Here is a 27,578-nt window from a genome sequence, read left to right as displayed (position 1 = left end):
TTTTTTTATGGGTTGAATAATAAATTTATTTAAATTTGACGTAATTCAACTCACGAACACCTCTAGTTCAAGAAATTGAATAACATTGAAAAAATTAATTAATTAAAAAAAATCTTATGATATACAAAATCAAATCTAGAAAAAAATAAAAAATATTTTAAATGAAAATATTTAACGGATAGCGAATGAAAAATACTTAATTTTAATTTTAAGACATATTTAAAATTTATTTAATGAAAAAAAAAACAGGGCATCATAATGAAAAATCCAATGTTGTCACGTCACTCTCAATAGTTGATTATGTTATAAAAGAAAGGTTGATCACCTCGGAATGTTTACTCGCACGACATACGCAGACACTGTAATAGTTTAAGCTTCTCTTCTCTTCTGTTACTGAAAACTGAAACACCAGCACCTGAAATTATGGAACCGCAGAAGACTCCAACAAGTTTGGTTTTTGGTGTTAATGGTGAGAGGTTTGAGCTCTCCCATGTTCACCCGTCGACCACTTTACTCCAATTCTTGCGTACTCACACTCGTTTCAAGAGTGTCAAGCTTGGCTGTGGTGAAGGTACATGCATGACTGTCTTTCTTTGTGTTCAACCATTTTTATATCTTTTGGAGATTGTTGATTCGTTTGTTTCATTGCTGAATTAGTTTTTATAGTTGTTCCCCTTCATGGGTGTTTTTGAATTTCCGATCTTTTTTATTTTTTGCTTTTGCCTTTCAATTTCAGTAAGCTTGGTATTTACTGTAGGGATTCATCTTTTCCCTTTTTTTTACTCTGTGAGATTAATCTCGGACAACTGTGGTTTTCATTTTCGTCTTATTTTTCTAGTGGTCTACTCATGCAGATGAAGGAGGAGAAGGTGTTGGCTTTAAGTAGTCCTAATTTTATTTTTCAACTTGGTACTTGATGTTTTGAAATGGTTGGTTTCAGGGGGTTGTGGTGCTTGTGTAGTTTTAATCTCAAGATACGATCCTGTGCTTGAGCAAGTTGAGGATTTTACAGCGAGCTCTTGTCTCACACTACTTTGCAGCATACATGGCTGCTCAATAACAACTAGTGAAGGAATTGGAAATTCTAAAGAAGGATTCCACCCAATTCATGAAAGATTTGCAGGATTCCATGCCACTCAATGTGGCTTTTGTACTCCTGGAATGTGTGTTTCCCTCTTTGGAACTCTTGTCAATGCTGAAAAGACCGATCGTGCAGAGCCACCAGATGGCTTCTCAAAGGTAACTGTTAGTGAGGCTGAGAAGGCTATTGCAGGGAATCTTTGCCGCTGTACTGGGTACAGACCAATTGCTGATGTCTGCAAAAGCTTTGCAGCTGATGTTGATATGGAGGATTTGGGGTTTAACTCGTTTTGGAGAAAGGGAGAGAACAAGGATTTAAAGGTTAGTAGGTTGCCTCGATATGATCGTAATCAGTTGAGTAGTAGATTTCCTACGTTTTTGAAGGAAATCAAGCATGATGTGTTCTTGGCTTCTGAGAAGCACAGTTGGCATCGACCTATTAGTCTAACTGAGCTTCAGAGTTCATTAAATTTAAACAATTCCAATGGAACACGGATGAAAATTGTAGTTAGTAATACGGGTATGGGATATTACAGAGATAAAGAAGACTATGATTATTACATTGATCTAAGGGGAATTTCTGAGCTTTCAATGATCAGAAAGGACCGAACAGGGATTGAAATTGGAGCAGCAGTGACAATATCTAAAGCTATTGATGCACTGAGGGAAAATATCAGATGTGACTTTCTCTCAGATTATGTAATGATACTTGAAAAGATTGCTGATCATATGAGCAAAGTTGCCTCTGGATTTATTAGGAACACAGCTAGTGTAGGTGGTAATTTAGTCATGGCACAAAGGAATAATTTTCCCTCAGATATTACTGTAATACTTCTTGCTGCAGATGCAATGGTTCACATTATGACTGGCACACAATTTGAGTGGCTGACACTGGAAGAATTTCTGGAAAGACCACCGTTAGCTTTGGAAAGTGTGCTTTTAAGCATTAAAATTCCTAGTTTGGAACTCAATCAAAGTGAATCCTCAGAACCAAGAAGTAGATTCCTCTTTGAAACATATCGAGTATCTCCCCGGCCCCTTGGAAATGCCCTTCCCTACTTAAATGCTGCTTTCCTGGTTAAGGTGTCTCCATGCAAGGATTCTGGTGGAACTGTGATAGATACTTGTAGGTTGTCTTTTGGTGTTTACGGGAGGAAACATGCAATCAGAGGGAATAAAGTTGAGGAATTTCTGGCTGGAAAAATTTTAAGTGCTAGCGTTCTGTACGATGCTGTCAACTTGATTACAGCCACTATTGCATCTCAAGATGATAACGCAATAACAGCTTATCGTTCAAGTTTGGCTGCTGGTTTTATTTTTCAGTTCTTTAACCCTCTTATTGACAATCCTGAAAGAATAAGTAATGGTTATTTGAATGGAAATAATAATAATCCTTTTGCTCGTGATTTTGAATTAAAAGTCAGTCAGAAGAAGGTACTTCATGACAAAGTTCCAACTTTACTTACATCTGGTAAACAAGTCCTTGAAGCAGGTTGTGAGCATCGTCCTGTTGGTGAGCCAATCGTAAAATCTGGAGCTGAACTACAAGCTTCAGGTGTGTTTTCTATCATTAAGTTTTAAGTTGATTCACACACTGCTGTCTTTTCTTTGCATTTCTATCAACGTTTCAGGGCAGTAAACTAGAACATTTACCCAACAAAGTTGGTGCCTTTTTGTATTAAATTTCATTTCCTATAAAATGGTCCTTAGTGCTATCATAAGATTATAAGCTTGTGACCCTGGTGATGAAATTTTATGTCTTGGAAACAGCCTCTCTGCTTATGATGGTTAATTTGTATACATCTGAGCCTCTTTTGGTCCTATAAATGGATAAGACTCTCAAAATCAGTAAGTTAAAAAAATAACCGTTCTCCATGGTCTTGGTTCTGATGAATTGGGTATCCATATTTGCCTCTTATAGTCTCCAGTTACCTTATAACTATTGTGGAGATAACAATGCTAAAAGGTCCAATTTCCAGGTCATAAAAACTTCCTCCAAATGCTTTTGATTCTGATGAATTTCGGCATCCATATTTTTGCATCTTGAAGTTTCTGGTTTCCTTTTAACTATGATCAAAAGTTCACTTTCATAGTCACAAACTAGTTTGTATGTGTCTTGTTTTATGCTGTTTGATGCCTGTGAATTATGCCTTTCATGTTTAGTTATTTAAATTTATGTTCCGTAACAAGTACATACTTGTGAATAATCAAATATAGGTGAGGCTGTGTTCGTGGATGACATTCCATCACCATCAAATTGCTTACATGGAGCATACATTTATAGTGCTAAACCTTTAGCAAGGGTAAGGAGTATAAAACTCACGCCTGAGTTGCAACTGGATAGTGTAAGGGATATCATTTCAAGTAAAGACATTCCCAATGGCGGGGAAAACATTGGATCTAAGACTATGTTTGGGATTGAACCTCTATTTGCAGAGGAAGAAGCCCGATGTGTTGGTGAACGCCTTGCCTTTGTTGTGAGTTCTTAATCCCTATTGTGATCCAACAATGTATGAGCTTATTTTTCATTTCTTTGTAGATGGATATGATAATACTACCATTTTAGTCATGGAATGTCTTCTTTAGGTTGCAGATACCCAGAAAGTTGCAGATATGGCTGCAAACTCAGCTGTTGTTGATTATGATACTGAAAATCTTGAACTGCCAATTCTATCCGTTGAAGATGCTGTTGAAAGATCTAGCTTTTTCGAAGTTCCTCCTATTGTCTCTCCAAAACATGTTGGTGATATATCAAAAGGAATGGCTGAAGCAGATCACAAGATTGTTTCTGCTGAGGTACATCAGAATTTATTTATTTATCTCCTTTGTTTCCTGTGCAATGTGGAAGTTTGCTCCTGAATAATTAGTGTTTAAATGGTTATGCTGAATAAAATATGTGAAATACAGATGAAACTTGGGTCTCAATACTATTTTTATATGGAGCCACAAACTGCACTTGCTGTTCCAGATGAAGATAATTGCATTACGGTTTACTCTTCAAACCAATGCCCTGAGAATACGCATTCTGTTATAGCAAGATGCCTAGGCATTCCAGAAAGTAATGTTCGTGTAATTACAAGAAGAGTTGGGGGTGGTTTTGGTGGAAAGTCCATAAAAGCCATACCTGTAAGTATTTATAATTTTTTGAAAATATAATTTTTTATTTTATGCCTGTCATTTTTTCATTGAATTCCAAGCCCCTTGGCACACCTATGGATTCTAATGCAAAAGCTCAAATATTTACCTAAAGAACTAAGATTCAGGAAGGTTACTCGAATGTCTCTCATTTGTGATAACTAAGTTGCCCTTTATATTTTCTCAAATCTACTGTTCCACGAGATGATCAAACATATTGGAATGTATTGTCACTTCATCCGTTAAAAGGTTTATTTGAAGACATTACTACTCAATTTGTTATAACTCCAATGATCAATTGACAAATTTCTTCACCAAATCAATATGAGAGTCCTAGAATCGATTATATTTGCAATAAGCTTAGTGCGTGTGATTTATATACAATAGCTGGAGGGGGAGTGTTAAATGTATTTCATTGAATAGGCAATGTACATAATATACATAATATGTTCTTTTTGTTGTTTTTAAGATAAACAAGGATTCTATCATTTATTTCTGCACAAATTATTAGGGTAAATTCACTACCAAAGACTAAAAAGGCTTATTTGTATGCAGCCTTACCATCACAAGCAGAGAGGTTTTTTTCAAATTTGAATCTATGGCCTATGGAAATTTCATGTCCAAATACTGCTTGGTTGTTAGGAATTATAGCTACTTCCCCCAAACTTATTCCTAAGTAACCAAGAACAAAGGATGCAATGAAATCTTTATTACCAAATAGGAAGTATAGTATCCTTACCCAGGGAAATCTCCTTCCACTGAGCCTGAGGTCCAGGTTCTCATTTTTACAAAATTTCTAAGTAATGTACAACTGTTTCTCTCTTATTTTTTTAACAGTAGCTACCCCACTTCCTTACTAATTCACTCAAAGTTTCTCTTACATACAAAAGTTTATGTGTCTGCATTGTGTATAGTACTAACAATTGGATCTTGCAGGTTGCCACATCATGTGCACTGGCCGCACATAAATTACAGCGCCCAGTTAGAATATATCTAAATCGAAAGACAGATATGATAATGGCTGGAGGAAGGCATCCTATGAAGATAACATACAGTGTAGGATTTAGAAATGATGGTAAGATTACGGCACTCGAACTTCAAATTCTGGTAAATGCAGGGATATACGTGGATATAAGTGCAGTAATTCCACATAATGTAGTTTGTGCACTAAAAAAGTATGATTGGGGTACGCTAGCTTGTGATATAAAGGTATGCAGAACAAACCATCCCAGTAGATCTGCTATGAGAGGTCCCGGGGAAGTGCAGGGATCATTTATTGCTGAAGCTATTATAGAAAATGTAGCAGCTACACTTTCAAAGGATGTAGACTCCGTCAGAAGCATTAATCTTCACACATACAATAGTCTTCAGTCATTCTATGAGTACTCTCATGGTGAACCTAATGACTATACCTTGCCTATAATATGGAATGAGTTAGCTGTTTCTGCAAACTATGACCAGAGAACCAAAATGGTGGAAGAGTTTAACAGGATTAACACATGGAAGAAAAGGGGAATCTGTCGAGTACCAGTTGTGATTCAATTGATGCAAAGACCGACTCCTGGAAAAGTAAGTATTTTTTCAGACGGGTCTATCGTTGTTGAAGTTGGAGGAATTGAAGTGGGTCAGGGTCTCTGGACGAAGGTGAAACAGATGGCTGCATATGCTCTTGGAGCTATTCAATGTGATGGAATTGGAGGTCTCTTGGACAAAATACGGGTTATACAAGCTGATACTGTGAGCTTGATTCAAGGAGGATTCACTGCTGGGAGCACTACATCAGAATCAAGCTGTGAAGCAGTTAGGCTTTGCTGTGATATTTTGGTAGAGAGGCTAAAGCCTCTTAAGGAAAACCTGCAGAAGGAAATGGGCTCTATCAACTGGGAGACCCTTATTCTTCAGGTAGCTACTGTAACATTCATAGGTTTTCCTCTCAAGGAATTCTCTTTCTGATCATCTTAACTGTTTTTGTCTTTATGATCCACATTGACAGATTATTTATGCTTGAATTTAACTACTGTTTGGTGTGAGGTTTAGAAATATGTTTTTTTATTTTAATTTACATCAATGAATGTATATTGGTATTTGTAATTGTGCATAAGATGTATTATATGGTCTTGTAAGTACCTAGTGTTCTCAGATTTTATGGGATCATAAACTCCTTTCAATTAAGAAAATATTAGGGGAGTAAACTGTGTAAATGGAATTGAGTGTAGAGAATTTCTTCTTACTTTCCTAGTCCATAAGCATAAATATTAATTGCCACATTGCTGACAATTTATTGAAATACAGGCATACATGCAAGCTGTGAACTTATCAGCATCTGCATTTTATGTACCCAGCATGAGTTCCATGAGCTACCTTAATTATGGTGCTGCAATAAGTGAGGTACGTTGGTTTTACTTTTGGTTTTCTATGCACATTTCAAATCTAACTGATATTTTTCAAGTTCACTGATAGTTACTTCTCTTGAATGTAAGCACAAATGTCATATTTTCACATAAGCCATGTTATAGAAGTAATCGAGACAACTTATCTTGTACTGATATTTTAAATGATGCAAATTATTTCTCAGGTGGAAATAGATATTCTGAGTGGTGAAACCAGATTTTTGCAAACAGATATTATTTATGATTGTGGACAGAGTCTCAACCCTGCTGTGGATTTAGGACAGGTAAGCTCACTGCATATTTTGTCATGCAGACTCAACTCTAATCAAGGAATAAAACAATACAATAGTTTGAGGTCCAATAAAGGCCCTCTGCGGGTCAAGGAGAGACTAAGAACTGGCACACTATTCCTTACTAATAAATTACATCAATTATTAGAAATGGAAAAGACACGAATCAACTCCTCATAACTTTCTGATATCTTGTTAAGAACCAAGAGGCTTTGATTCCCTTAGCTAAAAACATCTTGTTAAGAACCAACTCAACCAAAGAGCTTGAGATTTTAGTTGGAGGTCTTGGAATGTTTATGGTCTCTATCAAGTTACAAATACTGTACAGTTATTCAACTATGTATATGTATTCTCCTGATTATATAATCACACATCCTGCAGATTGAAGGAGCTTTTGTCCAGGGATTGGGGTATTTCATGCTTGAAGAATACCAAACAAATCTTGATGGTTTGGTGTTGCAAGACGGCACTTGGAACTACAAAATCCCTACAGTAGACACTATACCATTACAGTTTAATGTTCAAATCCTCAACAGTGGTCACAACCAGCATCGAGTTCTCTCTTCAAAAGGTATGACTTAGTCACAAAAAATCTTTGTGTGCACATCACTTGTCATGAATTTTGTATCATCTTCCATTGATTCATAACAGGTTTATTCTATCTATCAATTCCAAAATATTGGGATGAAGTGAGGAAATATTTGTTAACTATATACTTTCTGTGGCTTAAACTAACTATTTAATTAGTGTAGTGGCTTGAATATGAGATGTATGTTATAGTAATACTTCTAGAACAGGAAACAAAAAAAAGGTTCGGTATCAAAGCTATGGTGGAAGTGGATGATGGAACAGAAACAATCAATTCAATTTCTTCTGCATAATAGTTTGGGGGGAAATTGTGGTTATAACTTGTAGGCATGTTGCAGCTTATTTTTATGTTAGAATGCTAATAAGATTGAGAAAGCTTCACCTAATCCTGTTTGAAAATCTAAAATGAAAAATATTGAAAATTTGTTGCTGCAGCATCTGGGGAGCCACCATTACTTCTAGCAGCTTCAATTCACTGTGCCACAAGAGCAGCAGTGAAAGAAGCAAGGAAACAGCTTCTTTCATGGAGCAACCAAGATGGAGAAGATTCAACATTTCAGTTGGAGGTCCCTGCTACCATGCCTGTGGTGAAGGCACTCTGTGGACTTGACAATGTTGAAAGATACTTGAAATGGAAAATGGGAAGAACATAATACTGTTCACTGGCCTAGATTAGTTAGCAGAATGATTTTGTTCTATCCAATTTTCAGTCTTTCTGGTAAAAAATTAAAATAAGTTGAACTTTTATTATTTTTTTTTTACATGATGATGATGCTAGTGCAAAACTTCCAATTTTTTCATGTGTTTACAATAAGAAACACTGGCTAATAAGAATAAGGTATTTCTGGACAGTAATGTTCTTTAGTTATCCATAAAGTGCTTAAAGTGGTGTTCATCTTACTTTACTATCAACATGAACATGTTTTAATTTATAAAAACTAATTTATGTTGAAAGTAATTTTATTTGAGAAACGGTCTGTTTGTTAAAAGAAACACATTTGCGGACAAAAAGATTATTCTGCAATATGTTATTTTGTAAGGACTAACTTTTTATCACATGTACCAAGTTCACCAAATTCTGCATGATGAGATTCATCCATATTAATTTGAATATAGATGCTGCATATAAATGATAAGCAATGTGTCAAATGCTAGTAAAGATAGTGTTTCTTTTAGTTTATATTAGATGTTTAAAGAGTAATATATAAAATATTACATAATATTCACATACTTTAAACATCCTTTTATCCAATTTTTATCTCAAATATGGGGATTCAAATCGAATTCACCCTAGATCTATGGTTTGGTTATATTTTTAATTATTTAAATCTAAATTATGTGATAGGGTAGTTTTCAAGTTTTTAGTTAATGAAATTTTCATTTTTAAAATTTAAGTAAGTTTATACACTAATCTAAAAGGTGTATTTAAATTTTTTTAACTTATTTTGAACAGATATTACAAATTAAACTATTTAAATTATCATATATTCAAAACTCATCGATGTTATAAATATTTTTATTGAAAGCAGTTAATTTTATAAATATAATCATTTTTTTGTGAGCTTTTTATGATAATTTTAAAAGAATATGTTTATTGCATACTTTTATGTTATTACGAATAAAAGAATTGCGATATAAGCATGCAAATATTGTTAGAATGTGAGTTTAGTTGAGATGAGTTGTTAATGACGTTTAACGTGTGACACTATTCATAATTAAATAATAAATATTAGTTGAAACAAGAAAGATTATTGGACAATGATATTTCAACTAATCAACTTTTAATTTTATTATTTCAATCATCATTAAATTATCTATTTTAATTTTTTTTTAATAATATGATATAATTATTTAATAATGATTAAAATAATATCATTAAATTATCTATTTTAATATTTTTTTAATAATGTGATATAATTATTTAATAATAATTGAAATAATAGATTAAAAATAGATTAAAACATTCGACCGAAATTATTTTCATAAAAAGTACCATTTTTATGTTGTACTTACTGTGAGTAGTTAAGATCGGAATAATATGATTGGCGTAGTATCAGAAACACAGCCTGTAATTGTACTGCAATCAATCACTCACAGCTGCTCTGCAATATCACTTCCTCTCATTTGCCTCTTTTACATCTTTTACAGACAGAAAAAAAAAATCATATGCAAATAAAAAAATAAGTAAAAGTAGATAAATAAATAAATGAAAGAGAAATTAAAATTTTTGGACTAAGCAAAGTGTAAAAAGAAGAGAAATAAATAAATAAATGAGAAATAAATATTGATTTTTATCAATTTCAAAATTATTTTTCTTCTTGACTCCCTAAATCAAATTATCTTATCTTACTTCTAGTTACACAAAAATTATTCAATCTCGTAAACCAAACAAAATTTTAGTCTCGAAAAATTATTAAATTATTAAGTGATCCATTATGTTAATATTACTATTTCTATACACTCTCAGTCTACAATAATAGCAGTTTAAAATATTTCAAGAATAACAATAAATATGCGTATTTTATAGAAACAATTTTATTAAAATAATCTCATTGTCTAAGTAAATTATTTTTAAAAAAAACACAAACATTGAGAAATAAAATTAATATTTTATTGAAAATGGGAATATAAGTTAATTTTGAAGGTTAGAAAAATAAAACTACTACTATTTTAGGATAGAAAGAATGATATATTTGAGAGTTTATGTTAATAACATTTAGCTAAGTATCATAAAAAATAAATATCAAATTTATGTGACTATATGATTCCTGAGCCCATGATAATTTATCCTCGGAAGTACACAATACGCACTAAAACACCTCACTCTCAAACCCACTCTGTTATCTGCATTCAACTTCTTCACTTCAGTACCTGGAGTAGAGGTAACCTTTCTTAATGCCATTAACTATGCTCTCATTTCATGTGTTTTGAAAGTTACTTGCTTTTCTCTTGCTTGATATTCATGTCAAATAATGGAATTCATACCTGATGGCTATTGTGAAAATATCTCACTACATGAAAATTACATATAGGTTCAACTTCAAGTGTTGAAATGGGGGCAATTTCAGCACCCCTTTTGGTTGTTCTGGTGTTTTGTTGCCTAGTTTCTGTTTCACAAGCAGAATACTTGAAGTACAAAGACCCAACACAGTCACTGGATGTTAGAATCAAGGACTTGCTGCAGCGGATGACCCTGGAGGAGAAGATAGGTCAAATGGTGCAGATTGAACGAAGTATTGCCACCCCTGAAGTGATGAAGAAGTACTTCATTGGTAAGCTCTCACCCAGACCAAAACTAGTACCTTATATGCTACTACACTATGCATTGTAGTTAGTAATGTTTTTCTTTTCCTTATACAAGTGTATGATTTGTTTGATACAATGGGTATAATCGTGTTTGCAATTAGGGAGGTGACATTAGAAAGAAATGTGATGTGATGATTGATGGGCAGGGAGTGTGCTGAGTGGGGGAGGCAGTGTTCCAGAAACAAATGCATCTGCTGAGACTTGGATCCAAATGGTGAATGGAATTCAGAATGGATCTTTGTCTACACGCCTTGGGATTCCTATGATTTATGGCATAGATGCAGTTCATGGCCATAACAATGTCTACAAGGCCACCATCTTTCCTCATAATGTTGGGCTAGGAGTTACCAGGCAAGTATGCATTGCTTAATGAGTAATCATGGTCATTTTCTTTTGTTATGTTCTGTTTGTAATTTGAGGACCTAGGTTTTCAAATGTTAATGGTGTCGTGTGCAGTTCAAAGACATATTTCAACATGTTGACATTTTCACCACACCCTTCAAATATTATCCTCCATTCAATGATAAACCTAATTGAACTATAGGATTTTATTATTCAGACCTTTTAGATCTTTAAAATGAGCTACAATTTCATTTTTATCTGACCTTGCTGCATAACTGAGTGCATAACCTAATTATATAATGCTAATAGGGATCCAGTGCTGATAAAGAAGATTGGAGATGCAACTGCCCTTGAAGTTAGAGCTACTGGAATTCAGTATGTTTTTGCTCCATGCATTGCGGTAATGTTGATGATTCCGTTCCTTTTAGATCAAGTAAAAGTTTAACACTTTGTCCTAATATGTTGGTAGCCTTTTTCTTCCATAGGTGTGCAGAGATCCTAGATGGGGGCGTTGCTATGAAAGCTACAGTGAAGACCCTAAGATTGTTGAAGCAATGACTGAAATTATTCCTGGTTTGCAAGGAGACATCAGTGGAAATTCCATAAAGGGGGTTCCCTATGTTGCTGGAAAGTAAGATTCTTAACAGGAGCTTGAGTTCAGTGTGAACCATTAGATTAATTGGTCATCCTTAACTTTTTAAATATTTCCATAGTTCCATGCACATATGTTGGATGGTAATAATCACTCAGTTCCTTCTCACCTCTTGTTTATAATTTATTGTCGTTAGAAGATTTGCTGTATTTGTAAATTATGTTGTGTTTTTAATGCAATAGCATTGTATTGTATTTATTTGTTTTTATGCAATTTTCTTTGAGATTTTGGGTTCTGAAATTTCTGTGTAAAATTTTGTGAGTTTTGGAAAAAGGGTCACATTATTAAACTTGAATATTGTTTCAACATTTTAATTAATTTGACACAGGAACAAGGTTGCGGCTTGTGCTAAGCATTATGTAGGAGATGGTGGCACATCCAGGGGCATTAACGAGAACAATACTTTGATCAATTATAGAGGTTTGCTTAACATTCACATGCCTGCATATCATGACTCCATTGTCAAGGGGGTTTCAACAGTAATGGTCTCCTACTCTAGCTGGAATGGCAAGAAGATGCATGCTAATCATTTTCTTGTCACTGATTACCTCAAGAACAAACTGAATTTCAGGGTAACAAATAAAGCTTATTTGATTAGTTCTCTAACAAAGCAATTGAAGGGGAATTTTGGGTTCTTTTAATTTAGATTACATGCGGTTTTGGTTTTTCAAGTTTCTTTTTTGAGTAAACATGCAGTTTGTGATGTAATCCTTTTGGCATTTAGCAGGGTTTTGTCATATCAGATTGGCTAGGCATTGACAAAATTACTTCTCCTCCTCATTCTAACTATTCATACTCTATTCAAGCTGGTGTTGGTGCTGGAATTGATATGGTAAACAAAACAAAGAAATTTGATGACTTTTGTGACTGAAATTTATTATCATGACTTTTCATTTTATTACTACATTTACATTATTTTACAGATCATGGTTCCTTTTAATTTCACTGAATTCATTGATGTGCTGCATTATCAAGTAAAGAACGATATTATCCCTGAAAGTAGGATTGATGATGCTGTGGAAAGAATCTTAAGAGTAAAATTTGTCATGGGCCTATTTGAGAATCCACTTGCTGATCCAAGCCTGGTGAATCAACTTGGTAGTGAGGTATATTTCCAGAAGGATGCACTTTTAATATCTTTCAAATGAAAAGAGTTTTTATTTTTTATGAACTACTGTACCTTGAACAGGAGCATAGACTGTTAGCAAGGGAAGCTGTAAGGAAATCTCTTGTGTTGCTAAAGAATGGTAAATCTGCTGAGAATCCTCTACTTCCCCTTCCCAAGAAAGCTGCAAATATACTGGTGGCAGGAACTCATGCTGACAACTTGGGTTATCAATGTGGAGGATGGACAATTACCTGGCAGGGGCTTGGTGGCAATAATCTCACAGTTGGTAAGCCACCGCAGTTAATTTTGGTGTAGGACAAAATAAACTCTTCATCTCCTTTCTGTTTCTTCAAAAATTGGCATAACCTTGATTTTCAATGCATAGAGTAACCTATTACAAGGATAACAATGTAATATATTCTTTTGGGTAAGAGGGCCTAGGTATACAATGTAATGTGTTTCAAATAATCAACAAGGGTTACTTTGGGTGTTAAAAAGGTAAGAGTGTGGTGTGAAGTTTCAAAAAACCACTGGTGTCAATGTAATTTGGCCAAAACATTAACTCTGAACCATCTAAAAACTGCATGGATTAGGATGTAAAACATTCAAACACACTGCAACTTGGATGTCTGATTACGGTTTTCTTTTTGTAGGATAAGTTAGGTTTATCTGACAAAAAATATCATTTTCCTAACAGGTACAACAGTTCTTGATGCTGTAAAACAAACAATTGATCCTGCTACTAAAGTTTTCTACGAGGAAAGTCCTGACCCCGCCTTTGTCAAGTCTAACAACTTTTCTTATGCCATAGTCATTGTAGGGGAACTCCCTTATGCAGAAACATTTGGTGATAGCTTAAATCTAACTATACCTGAGCCAGGTCCAAGCACCATTACCAATGTATGTGAATATATCCAATGCCTGGTAGTTCTAATCACTGGCCGTCCAGTAGTGATTCAGCCTTATCTATCAAAAATAGACGCTCTTGTGGCTGCATGGCTTCCAGGAACCGAAGGCCAGGGTGTCGCTGATCTTCTATTTGGTGATTATGGATTCACTGGCAAGCTGGCAAGAACATGGTTCAAGACAGTTAACCAACTTCCAATGAATGTTGGTGATAAAAATTATGATCCTCTATTTCCATTTGGATTTGGGTTAACTACAAACCCCACCAAGCACTAAAACAATATTTGAGATTACTACTCGGTCTCACTGTTCCTTTTCAGCAAGGAGATTCGCAACGTGTATGTTTGTAATGAAAACCTTAGAGAAACTTAGCACTAAAAGAGAAGCCTGTCATTTAAAATAAAATTTACTGTTCTGAATTTAACATTCTAGTGTGTTCGGATAATTAAATAATAGTGTTGATTGCTAAGGATAGAGATGAAACAAATAAATAAATAAATAGCTGTGATTTTTTAACTTAACAGATTTAAGGTTCAGTGTTCTAAGAAGAAGAAAACCTAGGAGACACAACTGCTCATCACAATTTTAACATGTATAGAAAATCTTGCAATTTTCGGTAGAGGTTAATGGCAGCAAATGATTAATAAAATGTGGGATCAAGGATTACTATTGCACAACATATCTGAGATACCAAACCAATTGGAGGAGGAAGATCATATGAATAAAGTGCATAATGAATTCGTTAATTACAGGCATACAAAATTGAATGGAGGTGTAAGAAACCAAAATCCTCAAAATTTGTTAAGGGTTCTAACATAAATTACCACTAAATGTTTGCTAAAGTGCCACGTCCCTAAAAGACGAGCTCTCTAGGAGGAATCACCACATTCTTTGTTTCCTGGAAATGCATGTCGTGATATATCTACCAAGAAAAAAAGAAAGAACTAAGAAAGAAAGGAAGCAAGAAAGAAAGCAAAAATCCAGGAAACCAAGAAAAAACATTAAAATAAAGCAACACAGTAAAGAAAGAAAAATGCAAGAAAGCAAGCAAAAAAACAATAAAGAACGAAACAAGAAAGTAAGAAAGGAAACAAAGAAATCAAAAAAGGAAGCAAACAAGCAAGTAAGAAACCAAAAAAGAAAGAGAAAAGAAACAAGAAAGAAAAAGAAACAAAAGAAGAAAGAAACAAAAAAGTAAGCAAACATGAAAGAAAGCAAACAAAAAAGACAAAAAGAAATAAGAAAAAAAAATAAGAAACGAAAGCAAATAAGAAAGCGAGAAAACAAGCAAGAAAAAAGAAAGAAAAACGAAAAAAGAAAGGAAACAAGAAAGAACCCCTTTGCTAACTTATCTTATTCTTGTTCAATTTCTCTTCTTTGTTCTTTCTACAATGAAAAACGCGTATTCATCAAATTCCAAACTAATGATGAAGTAAAAAGAAAACCCCCAACCCCTATCATTATGTATCAGACACTGCTCTAACCACCGTGCTTACTCCAACCGTAGATACAAAATTTGATAGATCATTTTTAATCACAAAGCATCTCAAAGTTGTAAACTAGTAAAAAACTGAAGACTAATATGCGCTCGGGCGTTACCTCCACTGACCAAACATTACTTTTACAGACCATGACAAAACATATGTTCTCTCGGTGGCTCAATTTATACAATTTTCAGTCTCTTCCCTACCGTTCACGCAGTTCAAACTTTAAATCGTTAATCAAGTCTGAAAAAAAGACATAAATAAATCAATCAAATATGTAAGCCAGCACTGCCAGTCTCCCAAAATAGGCACAAGACACACAATGAAGCAAAATTTATTGAAAATAATTTAAAAAATAAATAAATTAAAAACCAGATTGAAAAATAAAAATCATACCTGTGAAGTATTTATGTTAGATCAAGTTCTAATTTAGTTCAAAAAAGTATTTAGAAGGAGTAGTCAAATTCTAGGACAGTTTAGAACAATTCACTTACATCCTTCAACCAACTGAACTAGATTTTTTTAAAATAACTTAGTCAAATTCAAGTATTTGTCTTGTAACTAAAAATTTATACTGTTAAAAAAATTAACAAAGTAATTGATATTTTAGTAAGAAAGTAAAAGCAAGTGATAAATGTAAAACGGGTCTATATGATTAAAAAAAATCTCTAATATCATCTATCTCAATCTAAAAAAATATGTCGGTTTTAAAAATGAAACTAAATTATTAAATGAAGTTTATTTAAATTTACTATGTAAAGATCCCACGAACTGAACCATTAAATAAAAAAACAGATATGCATATTTAAAAGTTAAAATTCCTAAAATCATAATTCCAATATACCACAAAATAAAAGGAGAGGAAATCATAATTATTAACTATACAAGATAATCTAGCATATTTAAAGTAATAAAACATTTCTAAGATTTTTTAAAATGTAATGTATAATCATTATTCAATTAAATTTATCCAACTAGGTGTTTACAAAATAAATAAAAACATTCAAACAATATATATATATATATATATATATATATATATATATATATATATATAAGACTCAATTACTTTTGAAAGACTATACTACCATTTGAAACATAACTAATGATGAAAGTTTTTCCAACTTTCATCTTCAACCATAACCAAGATCACTTCAAAACATAACTTCAGTTTCTATTCAATCTCAATGCCCCAAATTTTATAATTTTGTAACATATCATTTTAACAAATAAAAAGAACCCAATTTAACTTATCAAAACAATTTCTATATACACTCCTCACTCAAAATTTCATTCACACCCATGTAATTTACCGAGCAAAAGGCAATCTAGTACAGCAACTTAATCACCAAGAAATTTCAACCGCAATAAGTTACCATTCCAACTCTACAAGGTCCCCCCCTCTCATTCATATGCAAAGATCCCAACATCATCCAAAAATCACGATATGTACTTCTAACTTTATAAATAATATAATTTCCTTCAGAAAACCAAAACCAATCCAATATTTCTGACATGTTATTTCAAGTATCAAAGATGCATCGAGTTGCCTCTAATTTCCTACCCTAATTTTATTGAAATCAACTTTCAAAATTGAATTAGTTTCCCACACCTTAAGTTTCTTGTACCCCACGGAACTAAAATGGTAAGGATATGTTAAGCACACACCCTCGCCAGCTTCTAAATCAATCCAAACCAATTCGCTAAACATCAATCACCACCAAAACAAAACATATAATCAATTTCTCGCGAATCTTCTGAAACCCCAGACACTTGCATGCAAGTCTTTGAAGAGATGTAAGAATAGAAGAAAAGAAGAAAGAAGTTTACCCTAAGCAAGGATACCTCCGACTTATGCTTTAGCTTTCTTTTTGAATGAAAGTATGGAAGAAAATCTCAATTGGGGAAAAGAAGGAGATTTGGTGCTTTTTCACGGGTAAGGGAGAAGAAACGATGAAAGAAGAATGAAAGTTATAAATGTTTCTGTTCAAATTTTGTTGGAGAGGACATCAAAGAAGATTTCGAGTTACACCTGTTTTTTCTCTAAGTTTCACTTTCATCTTTCCCATTGTTTTTAAACTAATAACTCGTTTAGCCCACAGATAGCCCAATTAAATATAAAGACTCAACTCTATCTGCTAACTACACCCTTATTCTTACACATACACATATCCTGAATGAATTAAAATCACTCTTAAAATGAATTTAATTAAAAAATATTTCGTATTTAAACTCACCCACCTATTAATAACGTAAAAAACACAAATTTTGATACGTATACAATTATAAGTGTCATCTTATATAAAAATTTTCATTATTAAAAATCATTTAGATATGACAAACTTCAAAAAAAAAATGTAATTGTTTAAATATTTATACTCATTAATATAAAGGATTTTTTTTAAACATTTTACATTAGTATACACATGTTATTGTCAATTCTATTTTATTATACCTCATTTCTTATTTTATCCTATAAAATTTATAGTTAATTTTTTAAAACTCAATTACTTATAATAAAAAAATTATGTATGACAAAATTATCTATTTTGTAATTATTTTTTATGAACATATGAAATCTAATACTGTTTTGGTTTTAATAATTATAATAAAATTGTTTTTAACTTTTGTTATAATGAAAAAAAAAATATACACATACACATATTTCCACTGATATAGATATTTATAAATATTCAAATATTTATAAGAAATAAACTCTCAACACAATCAGTTATAAAAAAAAAAATTATGGAACCTTGATTTTCCTAATTTCCAGTTATTAAAAGCTTTTGGCATCAAAATCTATAAATTTTCATTCTCCGGTAAATATTTTTATAAATATTCTTTTCTAACCGAGTAACAAATGACAAATAGTTTAATTTAAAGGGAATATAAATATTTCGAAAAATTAAATTAATTTCACATATTTAACTTAAAACGAAATGTTTTAAGATATGAACGCCATCTTCCCTGTAATCTACCCAATAGACCTAAATTTGATTTTAAAAACCATTTCTTTTTGTGTAATTTTTCTTTATAAGTTAGCTAACAACTCGTCAATTTTTCTTTTAAGATTTTCGTCATCCCATCTAATCAAATCCTAAAAGAGCTATCAGAATCTTCAGGAATCATTATGCCCCCACATTCTTTTGTTTTCTTTTAGATAGTAAGAAAACCAAAAGGATAAAGAAGCCACCAAAAACTGCAGTAAAATTCTATATTGGGGAGCAAAATGTCAAAAAAATAAAAAAAGCTTTTATCACTTTCCTGTATACTTCCTGACCCTTTTGAAGGTCAAAAACAAATACACATCCATTTGCTCCCCCCATATCTTAAACCAAAATATGATGTATGAAAACAATACAACTTTCTTTCAGACTGGGGAAAACCCCTTCTCTGCCTCGTTGATAAGGTTACAAAATCTTTACAACCTATACAAAATTTAACAGAACCAGTAACTGACATTATAAGATGAGATCTTCCAACCTTACTTTGTGGAGTCTGAATAATGAATGCCATTTACTTCTTTGAGAAAGTGAGATATGGGTCTTGAGCAATGGTCAACACATCTGGTCTCTCAGCCTGGTTATATGTTAGACACCGTCGGATAAAATCCTGACAGAAAAGGTGTAGATACAGTACAGACTATTGTCAGGTTGGACAGTATTGTAGATAGTAGGTACATGATACTATAATCTTTCTACAGCAAACCGGATATAAGAAAGTGTATGCATTGAGGTCTTCAAAGGAAACCACAACCTTCCTAGTTCCTTGGGGTCATGTTTGAATATTTTGTTTTGTGAAAATGAACATAACATACATACAACCTTAGAAGAAGCATAGTTGTGTTGTGTTCATCACTGAATAATAGAACAAAATGAAGGCAAATGTGCAAGCTAAGAAGTTAAAAGAGAAGTTTTATTGAGAAATATGATGATACAATTCTTCTGCGATTTTTAATGCACCTCAATGCTGATTCCTCAATCAGTGCATGGCATTCATTTGAAAAATACCCTTAAAAAATTACGCAAGGCAAAAAGGAGAATCAACTATGGACAGAAATTATCAGTAAAAGGGTGCAACTCACCTTTGCCTCGTTAGAAATGGTAGGTTTAGAAGGAAAGTCAACCTTTCGAGCCTTAATAATTGTGTCCTCACGAAGTATTCTCTCTTGAGTTTGATGATGCCCGAAAGGTCGTCGGCCAAAAAGCATTTGATAATACAAAATACCAGCAGACCAGACATCAACCTGTCTTCCACATGCCAGAAAATATGAGCCAAATGATAAAAATATGTCACGTGATTTTCAAAGAGTTGGTTGTTTGCATTGCATATAAAATAAAAATTATCTACATATTCACAACTTAGAAAGTCATTGACCTTTGATGATATAAGAGGTGTCTTGCTGAGCTCAAAGCATTCAGGAGGCAAGTACCTGCAAATTGGAAAAAAAAAAAAGAGCGGATAAAGAGGTTTTACCAAAGTAAATATGGAATCTAAAATAAACATAAAAAGGACAACCAAAGTTTAAGCCAGATTGAGGAGAGTGAAGCCTAAAACCTACAAATTTGAACTACACATTTTGGATTCTAACGAAGATTGGCACCACTTACCAATATGTTCCAGCTCCCTGGGATGTAAGTTCCATACCTTGGGATCCAACATCATCCTCCACTATCTTACTAAGACCAAAATCAGTAACTTTGGCAACACCAAGTTCATCAAAAAGAACATTTCCAGGCTTCAAATCATAATGGATAATCTTCTGTGTTCTTTTATTCATGTAAACAAGACCTTGAAAAATCTGAACTATGATGACCTTAGCCTCCCTCTCAGATAATATAGGCGTTGCTTTAAGAACAGCATCAAGATCCTTCCCTGAAAGAATTAAGGAAAGTCAAGGGCAAAAGGGTAGATTAAACAGGAAATCAAACAAAGACAGTGAATTCATTCGGGTTCAAGATCCAAAGAAATATTTGGAGCCTGCAAAATTAATAAAAATAATGAACTTCATAAAATAATTAACAGTATATACCACTGCAATACTCTAGAACGGTGCAGAATGTGTTTTGATCAATCTCAAAGATGTCCCACAAACGAACAATGTGACGATGTACAAGAGTCTTGTGAATATTATACTCTCGAATTGCATGTCGTATGTAGCTCTGCTTCTTCTCTTCACTCCATTGAGCATTTAAACCATGAAGTTTGCAAGCAACATATCTATGGTCCACCAAATCGAAAGCCTGCTGGAAATTTCTTACTTCAAATCACTGCAAAAAGGTATTTATTTACAATTGCCAAATGTAGGCCATGTAAATGTCTAGACACTGGTTTTAGTTTTTTGAAAGCCGTGTATAATATTTGCTAAATGAGTAGAATACCAAGACACTTTGTGTTAAAATTTATTGAAAAGTACAAAATCATTTGTGGAAATGTTAAATGTCGATACAGAATTTGTGATATCTAATCATTTTGCCAATGATAAATAGATTATAGAAGTGTGTTTAGAGAGTGTCTTGCTAGCATTTTTCCAGATAAAACAATATCAATATGATCAAATGATTATTATTTCTGATCTGACCTTGTACACCTCGCTGAATCCTCCCTTCCCAAGAAGGTTAAGAAGGGCATAACGATGATTTAGAATCTGAAAGTTGTTAAACCGTGAACCATCTTCATCCCGTATGCGTTTCATCTCACGAATTAACCTCCCCTTCTCTATTTCATACCGATCCCTCTCTCGTAAAACAATTTCCTCTTCCTGAACATTTTCATACTATTAGAAACATAAAGAAAGAAAATAGTTGGACCAGCAGAAATAGCAACTTACTCTTTTAAGGCTAGCTAATCGACATTTGTAAATTTCATCGTGAATTAGAATATCTTCTGGCAATGCAGCCTCTGCATCAGTACCATCACCCTTATCTTCAACAAAAGAAGAAGAACAACAAAACACATTATTAACACAGGGAGCAGAGTAATATAGTACAATACATAGTCGAGAGATTTGTGATTGTGTGAAACAGATACTTTTTATATCAAACTATCCATTTGAACATCAGATAGGTACCCCAGCACTCAGGGAATCCACCCTCAAAAGCTATCTATTAAGGGGGAAGAACCAATCACTTAAATATTCCACGGAGTATTCCATTCTACTTTATGAGACTTAAGGCACTCTATAATACCCCAAGTTCCTACTATAGCACTGCCCCTAAGACACAGGCAACCAGCTTTACACCAATCACTTGGGGAACCCACCCTCAAAGGCTAGCTATCAAGGGGGGAAACAAAACACTTAAATATATCACCGGACATCCCATACTACTCGATGAAGGACTTAAGCACCCATAATATCCAAGTTCCTATCAACATCCTAAAGGAGCGTATGGTTTATCATGATTTGTATAATATCTAGCGAAGTTATTGAAATTCAATATATACAAAGAACCTAACATAGAGATTTAACAACATGCATGGAATGTTCATACCAATGGCTGGTATAAACTAAGAGGAGGATGAGGAAGTCATAACAACTGTCCCAAATTTGGTCCCATCAACCTCTCTACCCCAATATTACAAGGATAGGTGCTGAAAGAGAAAAGGAAACAGAATTTACCAGATTGCTTTTTCTTAAACAATTTGCGCTGTCGTTCTATTGCCTCCTTTGTTTCTACTAGTTGTTTCTGCGAAAAAAACAAAAGAATAAGAAGGAAAAAGAATTCTTGGTCACTAATGTAAACTATCAACATAGGCAAGCTTTAAATTGCAAAAAATAAAATTAAAATAAAAAATAGAAGTTGACGTGAAATTGACATGATACACCCACTATTATAGCCAAAAGATACTGAGATGGAAAACACTTAACATTTCAAAAACACTATCCTATAATTTTATTCACTAAAGTGAAGCAAATGAGTTCAGGTTTGGTAGTATTTATAATCTAGGGTTTTTTAAAACTATGTAATTTCACTGCACAATTGAACATGAGAGTGTCTTCAGATAATGACAATTTAATTGCATATGAAACGTTCAATCAGAAACAATCAAATTGAATGATATTGATCACAGACAAGTAGGAAAGAACCAGAATCCTAAAAAGTGTTATAATAATTCCTAAATCAGCAAATCTCACAACAAATCCTAGTTGAATCTGATAAACTAATCACAATCAGTAATAATCTCCAGTACAAAAATTAAAAAGAAAAGTCATGAAGAAGGAGAAAGGAAATGGGACATACAAGCTGGGCATTCAGATCCTTTAAAGCTTGACCATCTTCCCAGGTCTCAGATATGACAGTTCCAGCTCTACAATTCATTACTTAACTAATAAGAAACTTAGTAAAAAAGAGATCATACGAAATATAATTTCCCAGATTCATTTCTGTTGCCAGAATATGAATGCCTCTAGTTTTGGTTAAATATATGTATATTATAAATTATTAACTTGTATTCTTAAAATTTCACATTAGCAACTACCCCGCTGCAGCAGTTTTGGTGTCAGCAGCTCCACACTGCTATCCGGGATTGATAATTATGTAATTTCTTAAAATGCTCCATGCCTACCTGATTACACCAACATTTCCAAGTCTCAATGAATCTTGCCGTACTTTCAGCCTTGCTTCTTGTCTTTCGGCCTTTGATACGGATATCAACAAGTCAGATATTACTTTCATTCTCTGCAAAATAGAAAGATCAAATGTGAATATGATGCCTAATTGATTCATGATACAAAGAATGGTAATTAACTATTTCGTTGGGGGGGAGGTAATGGGGATTAACTCCAGGAAAGTGAGTAAAGGTTAAAAAAGTAATCTTACTGAAAAAATAATTGTTTAATATTCCCACACATGCATGATTTACTATATATTGCACTTAATATCAACTCTTGATTTCCTCATCAATGATTCATATTACTTGATGCTTACAATACTCCCTAAAGTAAATAGCTTTTAGAGAAGCCAGATCCTGGCATCACCCCATTTATTGTGTATCAACAAGGAGCTGTCTAAGATTTCTAGCTCACTTTTGCATACAGAATTCAAACAGACAAGATTTAGTGTCTGCACTCAGTTTCATGCACTGTAAGGACAGCCAGTGCTCATTATTCAAATAAAAGTACATAATTAGTGATGAAGTGTTTTGATCGACTCAAGAAGAAAGCTTTCATTGCAATCAAAAAGCTGAAAATATCACACCTTAGGCTTCATTTGTTGTTCATGATCAGTCATCTCCTTCAGTTCCTGCATGTGCCAAAATCAAGCAATAACACAATAAGAACAACAAATCAGCACATCAACTTCAATAATTCTCAATTCTCTTAGTTTAAAATATATTTTGCAACTCAGTATATATTCCTTGTTATTTTGTCCCTAAAATTGGGAGTATTAGTCAATGGTATCAAAATCATGCAAATTGCAAATAGAATCACAGATTTGGTCCTTTTCACTAGCATCTAGTATTTTTCAGAAAACAACAGCCCCAGTTTAGATCTCTGTGGCCAAAATACCAAAAGATAAGAAAATTTTAAACTCTGTACCTTCTTAAAAAACGTGTATATGAAAAAAACTGTGTCTGAGCCTATTATGGTACTATTATAAAATGCAATTGCACAGAATATTTAACTGTGTTTTGGTTTGGCTGTGAGATTGCAACAAAGCAGTCCAAATCTGCATGACCCAAACAAAAAAAATACATACTAATTTCAATCAAAACAACTTTTTTTCAACGAACAACAAATAAAGTAGAATCCAGCGTTTTATTGAACATAAGAGGAAGACCTTTCTTAGATCCAAAAACAGAAAGATGCCATAATAGCAATTGCCCAGCTTTACCTCCTAGTGGAAATGTATCATGAATCAATTTTTTATACTCATGTCTGGACTTTATCTTTGAATCTGAGATTTATGTAAGACATATGATTGATTTTTATAACAAATTAAGTGCCATATTTGGTATTGATATGCTTAAATTTGGGAGGGAAACCTCGGCACAAAAGTAAGTGTGTTTATAGCCTAAAAGAGCCTTCTTAATTTACAGGGGTAAGGCTGTTTATGTCAATCCCCCCCCCCCCCCAAAAGACTCGTACAATTCAAGATTCGGAAAACATCCTTCTGATTGTGATAAGCTGATGGCATTCATATACCTTTTCTAATTGTTGAGTAAGATTCTGATAATCAACTGCTTCTTGCTTTGATTTCCGCAATTCCTCCTCCAGAGCAACAACTTTAGCTTGCAAAGATGCAACCTCATCCTAATTTAAGATATAGATGAAATAAAATGAGAAAGTTTGAAAATTACAAGCTTCTGCTAGCTTAATAAAACAACAATGAAGAGTTAAAGTATCATCAATGTCATGGATATGGTCGAAGGAGGTAGAAATGAAAGAAGTCATACAAACTTCTATTTATTTTAAAATAAAGCCACACATTTTACAAGTGTAATTAGGCAAAAGCCATACCTCTAATGAAACACAATTATCACTATGAAACTGATAACTGGGTTTGCCACCCTGCAAATAAATATAAGCTCTATAGGGTACAATCGAGGAGTGAAAAATAAATTATTAACATGTAAATTAATTGCTTAAGCAATATGACATTCCTAAACTTATGAATCTTCCATTCGTAGGAATCAGAAAAGATTCCAATTTGCATAACAGGCAAGAAGACGCAACCAGACAACAATATCAAATAAGCATTGCAGATTACACAAAACAGAGAGTGATTTATAGGACATTAAACTGATACTTAGTAACCATTAAAAAAACAAGCAAGAAAAAAGGGCACCCAAAACCAATGCAATCAAATTTCCTTTCAGCTACAGACTATAGATGATACAATGAACCCTTCCTGCTGTAATCCTTTAAGCCAAGAAGTTTAAACTTCAGAACTACATTAATATCAGTTAAAGAAGACACGGTGTGCAACTATGCTTCCAATCATGTATAAACAACAGATAGGATCATAATTAATAAGACCAGTTTAGAAAAAACCAATAGGGACAGTTGAAAAATTACAATTGCAAAAACAAATATTCATGGCAATGAGCATACTTTATGGTATACATTGTCGATCTGACCATTTGAAGCCAAAGCAGTTGGAGAAGAAATTAGTGTTTTGGTCTGATCATTAACTCTGGAACCCCGGCCTCTACCCGAACCAGAACTCCCTCTTCCACGACCATGTTTCTTTCTATTCATTTCAATGTGCATTTTTGTCTCCACGGCATCCAAACTAGTTTGCTTTCCATCAGTAACAACCTAATATGTAAATTATTTTCAGTTGGATTAGAAATCACTAGATGACCAATTTCTAAGACAAAATGTACACATTTTACGCGTGGCTGTAAAAGTTACCAAAATACTAGATACCGAAGATGATGACACCAATGCTTTTATAAAGGATGAAATTTAAGTAGCTGTATTGTCAACAACAGATGCAGTTATTGTATAAAATCAAAGATCATAAAAACCAACCTCAACGCTTTCAAAAACACTAGTGTTGCCATCTTCTTGAACTTTTTGTCGCTTCGATGTGTTGGCTTGTATCAAGAATGCCCCACCATTCTGGAACAGAAAAACAAAGATACCAACAATCTAATCACTGAAGTTATCATAGAGACATGTTTCCTTACATCTACCGGTTTTCCAGATTATTAAATCATCAACATAGAAACAGCGGCAACGAACACAAAACATACCGCCTACATCTATTATATATTGAACCATAGATAAATACTCAAGCAATAAACCACCAAAATAAACAAAAAAGAAGCTATAAAAATTAACATTGAAAACCACCAGCAACAAAAGAAAAAAGCCAAACCTAAAAGTACTAGTTCTCACAAATGCAGTCAAAGTACCAAACCCACGCACTGAATGAGGATTAAACTTACATCATCATCAGAATCACTTGAAGTGGATGCTTCAGCCGAATTTTCAACAGCTCGACCAAATTTCCCAGCTGAAGGAACAGACACAGAGGACCAACCTGGTTGCTGAGAAGAGGTTGAGGAACCCTTACCAACCATACGAGCTTCCAACTTTGCAATCTTTGTAGGCAGAGAATGATCAGATTGGTTTGAAGAGTTGGACGAGAAATGAATGAGCATGTCATCTGACATTGTTGCTGTAACTGCACACTGTTCGGCAACAAAGAAAAAAAAATCGTCTCAACTCAAGATAAACCAACAACCTTGAAAATTCAACCGATTTAGGGAAAAAATGTGGAAAAGGAAAATGGTGAATAGAACTAGGACATACCCATTCGTGACTAAAGATGCCAATTTTCCACAGACCCACGTGAAAGAATTGAGGTTTATGAAAAGGGAAAACGGCAGAAACAGTTGAAGAAATAAGGTAATCAGAGAACTGCGACGGCGATGTGATTGATAGAAAAAATAAAAATAAACTTTGGGAAATTTTGAGTATCTTCTGCCTTTTGGGTGTAGAACTAGAGAATTAAGCGAAATAGAGAATCTAGGGTTTTGCTGTTTGGGAAAGTGGTGAAAGAATCAAAAGATTAGGAGGGAAGAATGAACACAGGGGAAGTGAAAGAAAAAGTCATGACTGCAAATAACAGGCGAGAGAGTAGAGAGTAATTCAGTGACTTCAACCCAGAAACTACGCCATGCAATTGAGACACTGTGAACCATTTGATTTTACATAAATGCTTCAGATTTTGCCATGTGTCCATAGATACTTTTTACCTACAATTACTTCCATTTTATCAACTTCAAGTCAACCTTTTGATCTTCTTCAAGAAATTCAACATTTTCATTTGAGAAATGTAATGATTTAGTTGCTGTGTTTTAACATCAAATTCAAATTCGCTGATTATTTTGTCGGTATGTTCCGGGAGTAAAGAAGTGCATTGACCGTTACATATATTTGAAGGACACGTGGCATGATCTAAAGCATGTATACAATCAAACGGTTCACAATGCCTCAACTGAGCGGTACATCAAAGACACTGAATCCATCCGGCCTAGAGTAACAAATAATTTTTTTTTCCTTAATAATATTTTTTTCTAATATTTAAAGGAAAAATTCATTTTTTTTTGTTTTTAAATTTTTTAAAAAACTTTAATGTATTATTTCAGTTAAATCAGCATTAAGATAGTTTAGAAGATGATGAGTTAGTATAAGTTTATCTATCTTTTTTACGTGTTTATTATCAAATAACAAAAAAAAAATGGAAGAAAACAGAATGGATCAGATTAAATTTTTTAAAAATATATAATAACCACATTCAATAAATAAATAAATAAAAATATATTAAATCATGTATTATA

At 33.4% G+C, this 27,578-nt stretch overlaps 3 protein-coding genes across 5 annotated transcripts; 2 read left to right on the top strand and 1 right to left on the bottom strand.

The window, feature by feature from the left end:
- The first annotated feature begins 327 nt into the window (after positions 1 to 327).
- LOC114194658 (abscisic-aldehyde oxidase-like) lies at positions 328 to 8,334 on the top strand. The gene is made up of 10 exons (XM_028085010.1): positions 328 to 571; positions 941 to 2,635; positions 3,298 to 3,557; positions 3,667 to 3,876; positions 3,988 to 4,206; positions 5,152 to 6,117; positions 6,508 to 6,603; positions 6,791 to 6,889; positions 7,277 to 7,466; positions 7,919 to 8,334. Exons 1-10 carry the CDS (start codon positions 424 to 426, stop codon positions 8,134 to 8,136), a joined length of 4,101 nt encoding a protein of 1,366 aa, XP_027940811.1. The 5' UTR covers positions 328 to 423; the 3' UTR covers positions 8,137 to 8,334.
- Positions 8,335 to 10,220: 1,886 nt separating this feature from the next.
- Positions 10,221 to 14,223, top strand: LOC114193047 (lysosomal beta glucosidase-like). 2 transcript variants are annotated; one of them, XM_028082743.1, is made up of 10 exons: positions 10,221 to 10,365; positions 10,516 to 10,755; positions 10,936 to 11,140; positions 11,441 to 11,531; positions 11,617 to 11,762; positions 12,112 to 12,355; positions 12,511 to 12,615; positions 12,707 to 12,889; positions 12,973 to 13,177; positions 13,589 to 14,223. In XM_028082743.1, the coding sequence occupies exons 1-10, from the start codon at positions 10,245 to 10,247 to the stop codon at positions 14,071 to 14,073; spliced, it is 2,025 nt and encodes a 674-aa protein (XP_027938544.1). In that variant the 5' UTR covers positions 10,221 to 10,244; the 3' UTR covers positions 14,074 to 14,223. The 2 variants fall into 2 exon arrangements, with proteins under 2 accessions (XP_027938544.1, XP_027938545.1); XM_028082744.1 differs by lacking the exon at positions 10,221 to 10,365 and having other exon boundaries at positions 10,538 to 10,755; positions 10,891 to 11,140.
- Positions 14,224 to 18,514: 4,291 nt separating this feature from the next.
- On the bottom strand, positions 18,515 to 26,896 carry LOC114194739 (serine/threonine-protein kinase TOUSLED). Of its 2 annotated transcripts, XM_028085121.1 has the most exons (17): positions 26,548 to 26,896; positions 26,181 to 26,426; positions 25,762 to 25,851; positions 25,339 to 25,545; positions 24,745 to 24,795; positions 24,430 to 24,537; positions 23,483 to 23,527; positions 22,851 to 22,963; positions 22,526 to 22,592; positions 21,904 to 21,970; positions 21,115 to 21,209; positions 20,866 to 21,045; positions 20,317 to 20,527; positions 19,895 to 20,159; positions 19,662 to 19,716; positions 19,369 to 19,530; positions 18,515 to 18,896 (listed from the first exon to the last, which is right to left on the bottom strand). In XM_028085121.1, the coding sequence occupies exons 2-17, from the start codon at positions 26,406 to 26,408 to the stop codon at positions 18,801 to 18,803; spliced, it is 2,040 nt and encodes a 679-aa protein (XP_027940922.1). In that variant the 5' UTR covers positions 26,409 to 26,426; positions 26,548 to 26,896; the 3' UTR covers positions 18,515 to 18,800. The 2 variants fall into 2 exon arrangements, with proteins under 2 accessions (XP_027940922.1, XP_027940923.1); XM_028085122.1 differs by lacking the exon at positions 24,745 to 24,795 and having other exon boundaries at positions 26,548 to 26,893.
- Between the last annotated feature and the right edge of the window lie 682 nt (positions 26,897 to 27,578).

This window comes from Vigna unguiculata, chromosome 8, assembly GCF_004118075.2.
Source record: "Vigna unguiculata cultivar IT97K-499-35 chromosome 8, ASM411807v1, whole genome shotgun sequence".
Taxonomy (NCBI): domain Eukaryota; kingdom Viridiplantae; phylum Streptophyta; class Magnoliopsida; order Fabales; family Fabaceae; genus Vigna; species Vigna unguiculata.
Note: the sequence above shows the minus strand (reverse complement) of the source record. Positions and strands in the feature narration are given on the sequence as shown.

Coding starts and splice junctions, on each gene's coding strand:
- LOC114194739 (XM_028085121.1), bottom strand. CDS start 26,408: ATGTCAGATGACATGCTCATTCATTTCTCGTCCAACTCTTCAAACCAA. Junction 23,528..24,429: donor TTACTCAACAATTAGAAAAG/GTATATGAATGC, acceptor TGGCACATGCAG/GAACTGAAGGAGATGACTGA. Junction 21,210..21,903: donor GTTTAAGAAAAAGCAATCTG/GTAAATTCTGTT, acceptor CTTTTGTTGAAG/ATAAGGGTGATGGTACTGAT.
- LOC114194658 (XM_028085010.1), top strand. CDS start 424: ATGGAACCGCAGAAGACTCCAACAAGTTTGGTTTTTGGTGTTAATGGT. Junction 572..940: donor CAAGCTTGGCTGTGGTGAAG/GTACATGCATGA, acceptor GGTTGGTTTCAG/GGGGTTGTGGTGCTTGTGTA. Junction 4,207..5,151: donor AGTCCATAAAAGCCATACCT/GTAAGTATTTAT, acceptor TGGATCTTGCAG/GTTGCCACATCATGTGCACT.
- LOC114193047 (XM_028082743.1), top strand. CDS start 10,245: ATGATTCCTGAGCCCATGATAATTTATCCTCGGAAGTACACAATACGC. Junction 11,532..11,616: donor TTTTTGCTCCATGCATTGCG/GTAATGTTGATG, acceptor TTTCTTCCATAG/GTGTGCAGAGATCCTAGATG. Junction 11,763..12,111: donor GTTCCCTATGTTGCTGGAAA/GTAAGATTCTTA, acceptor AATTTGACACAG/GAACAAGGTTGCGGCTTGTG.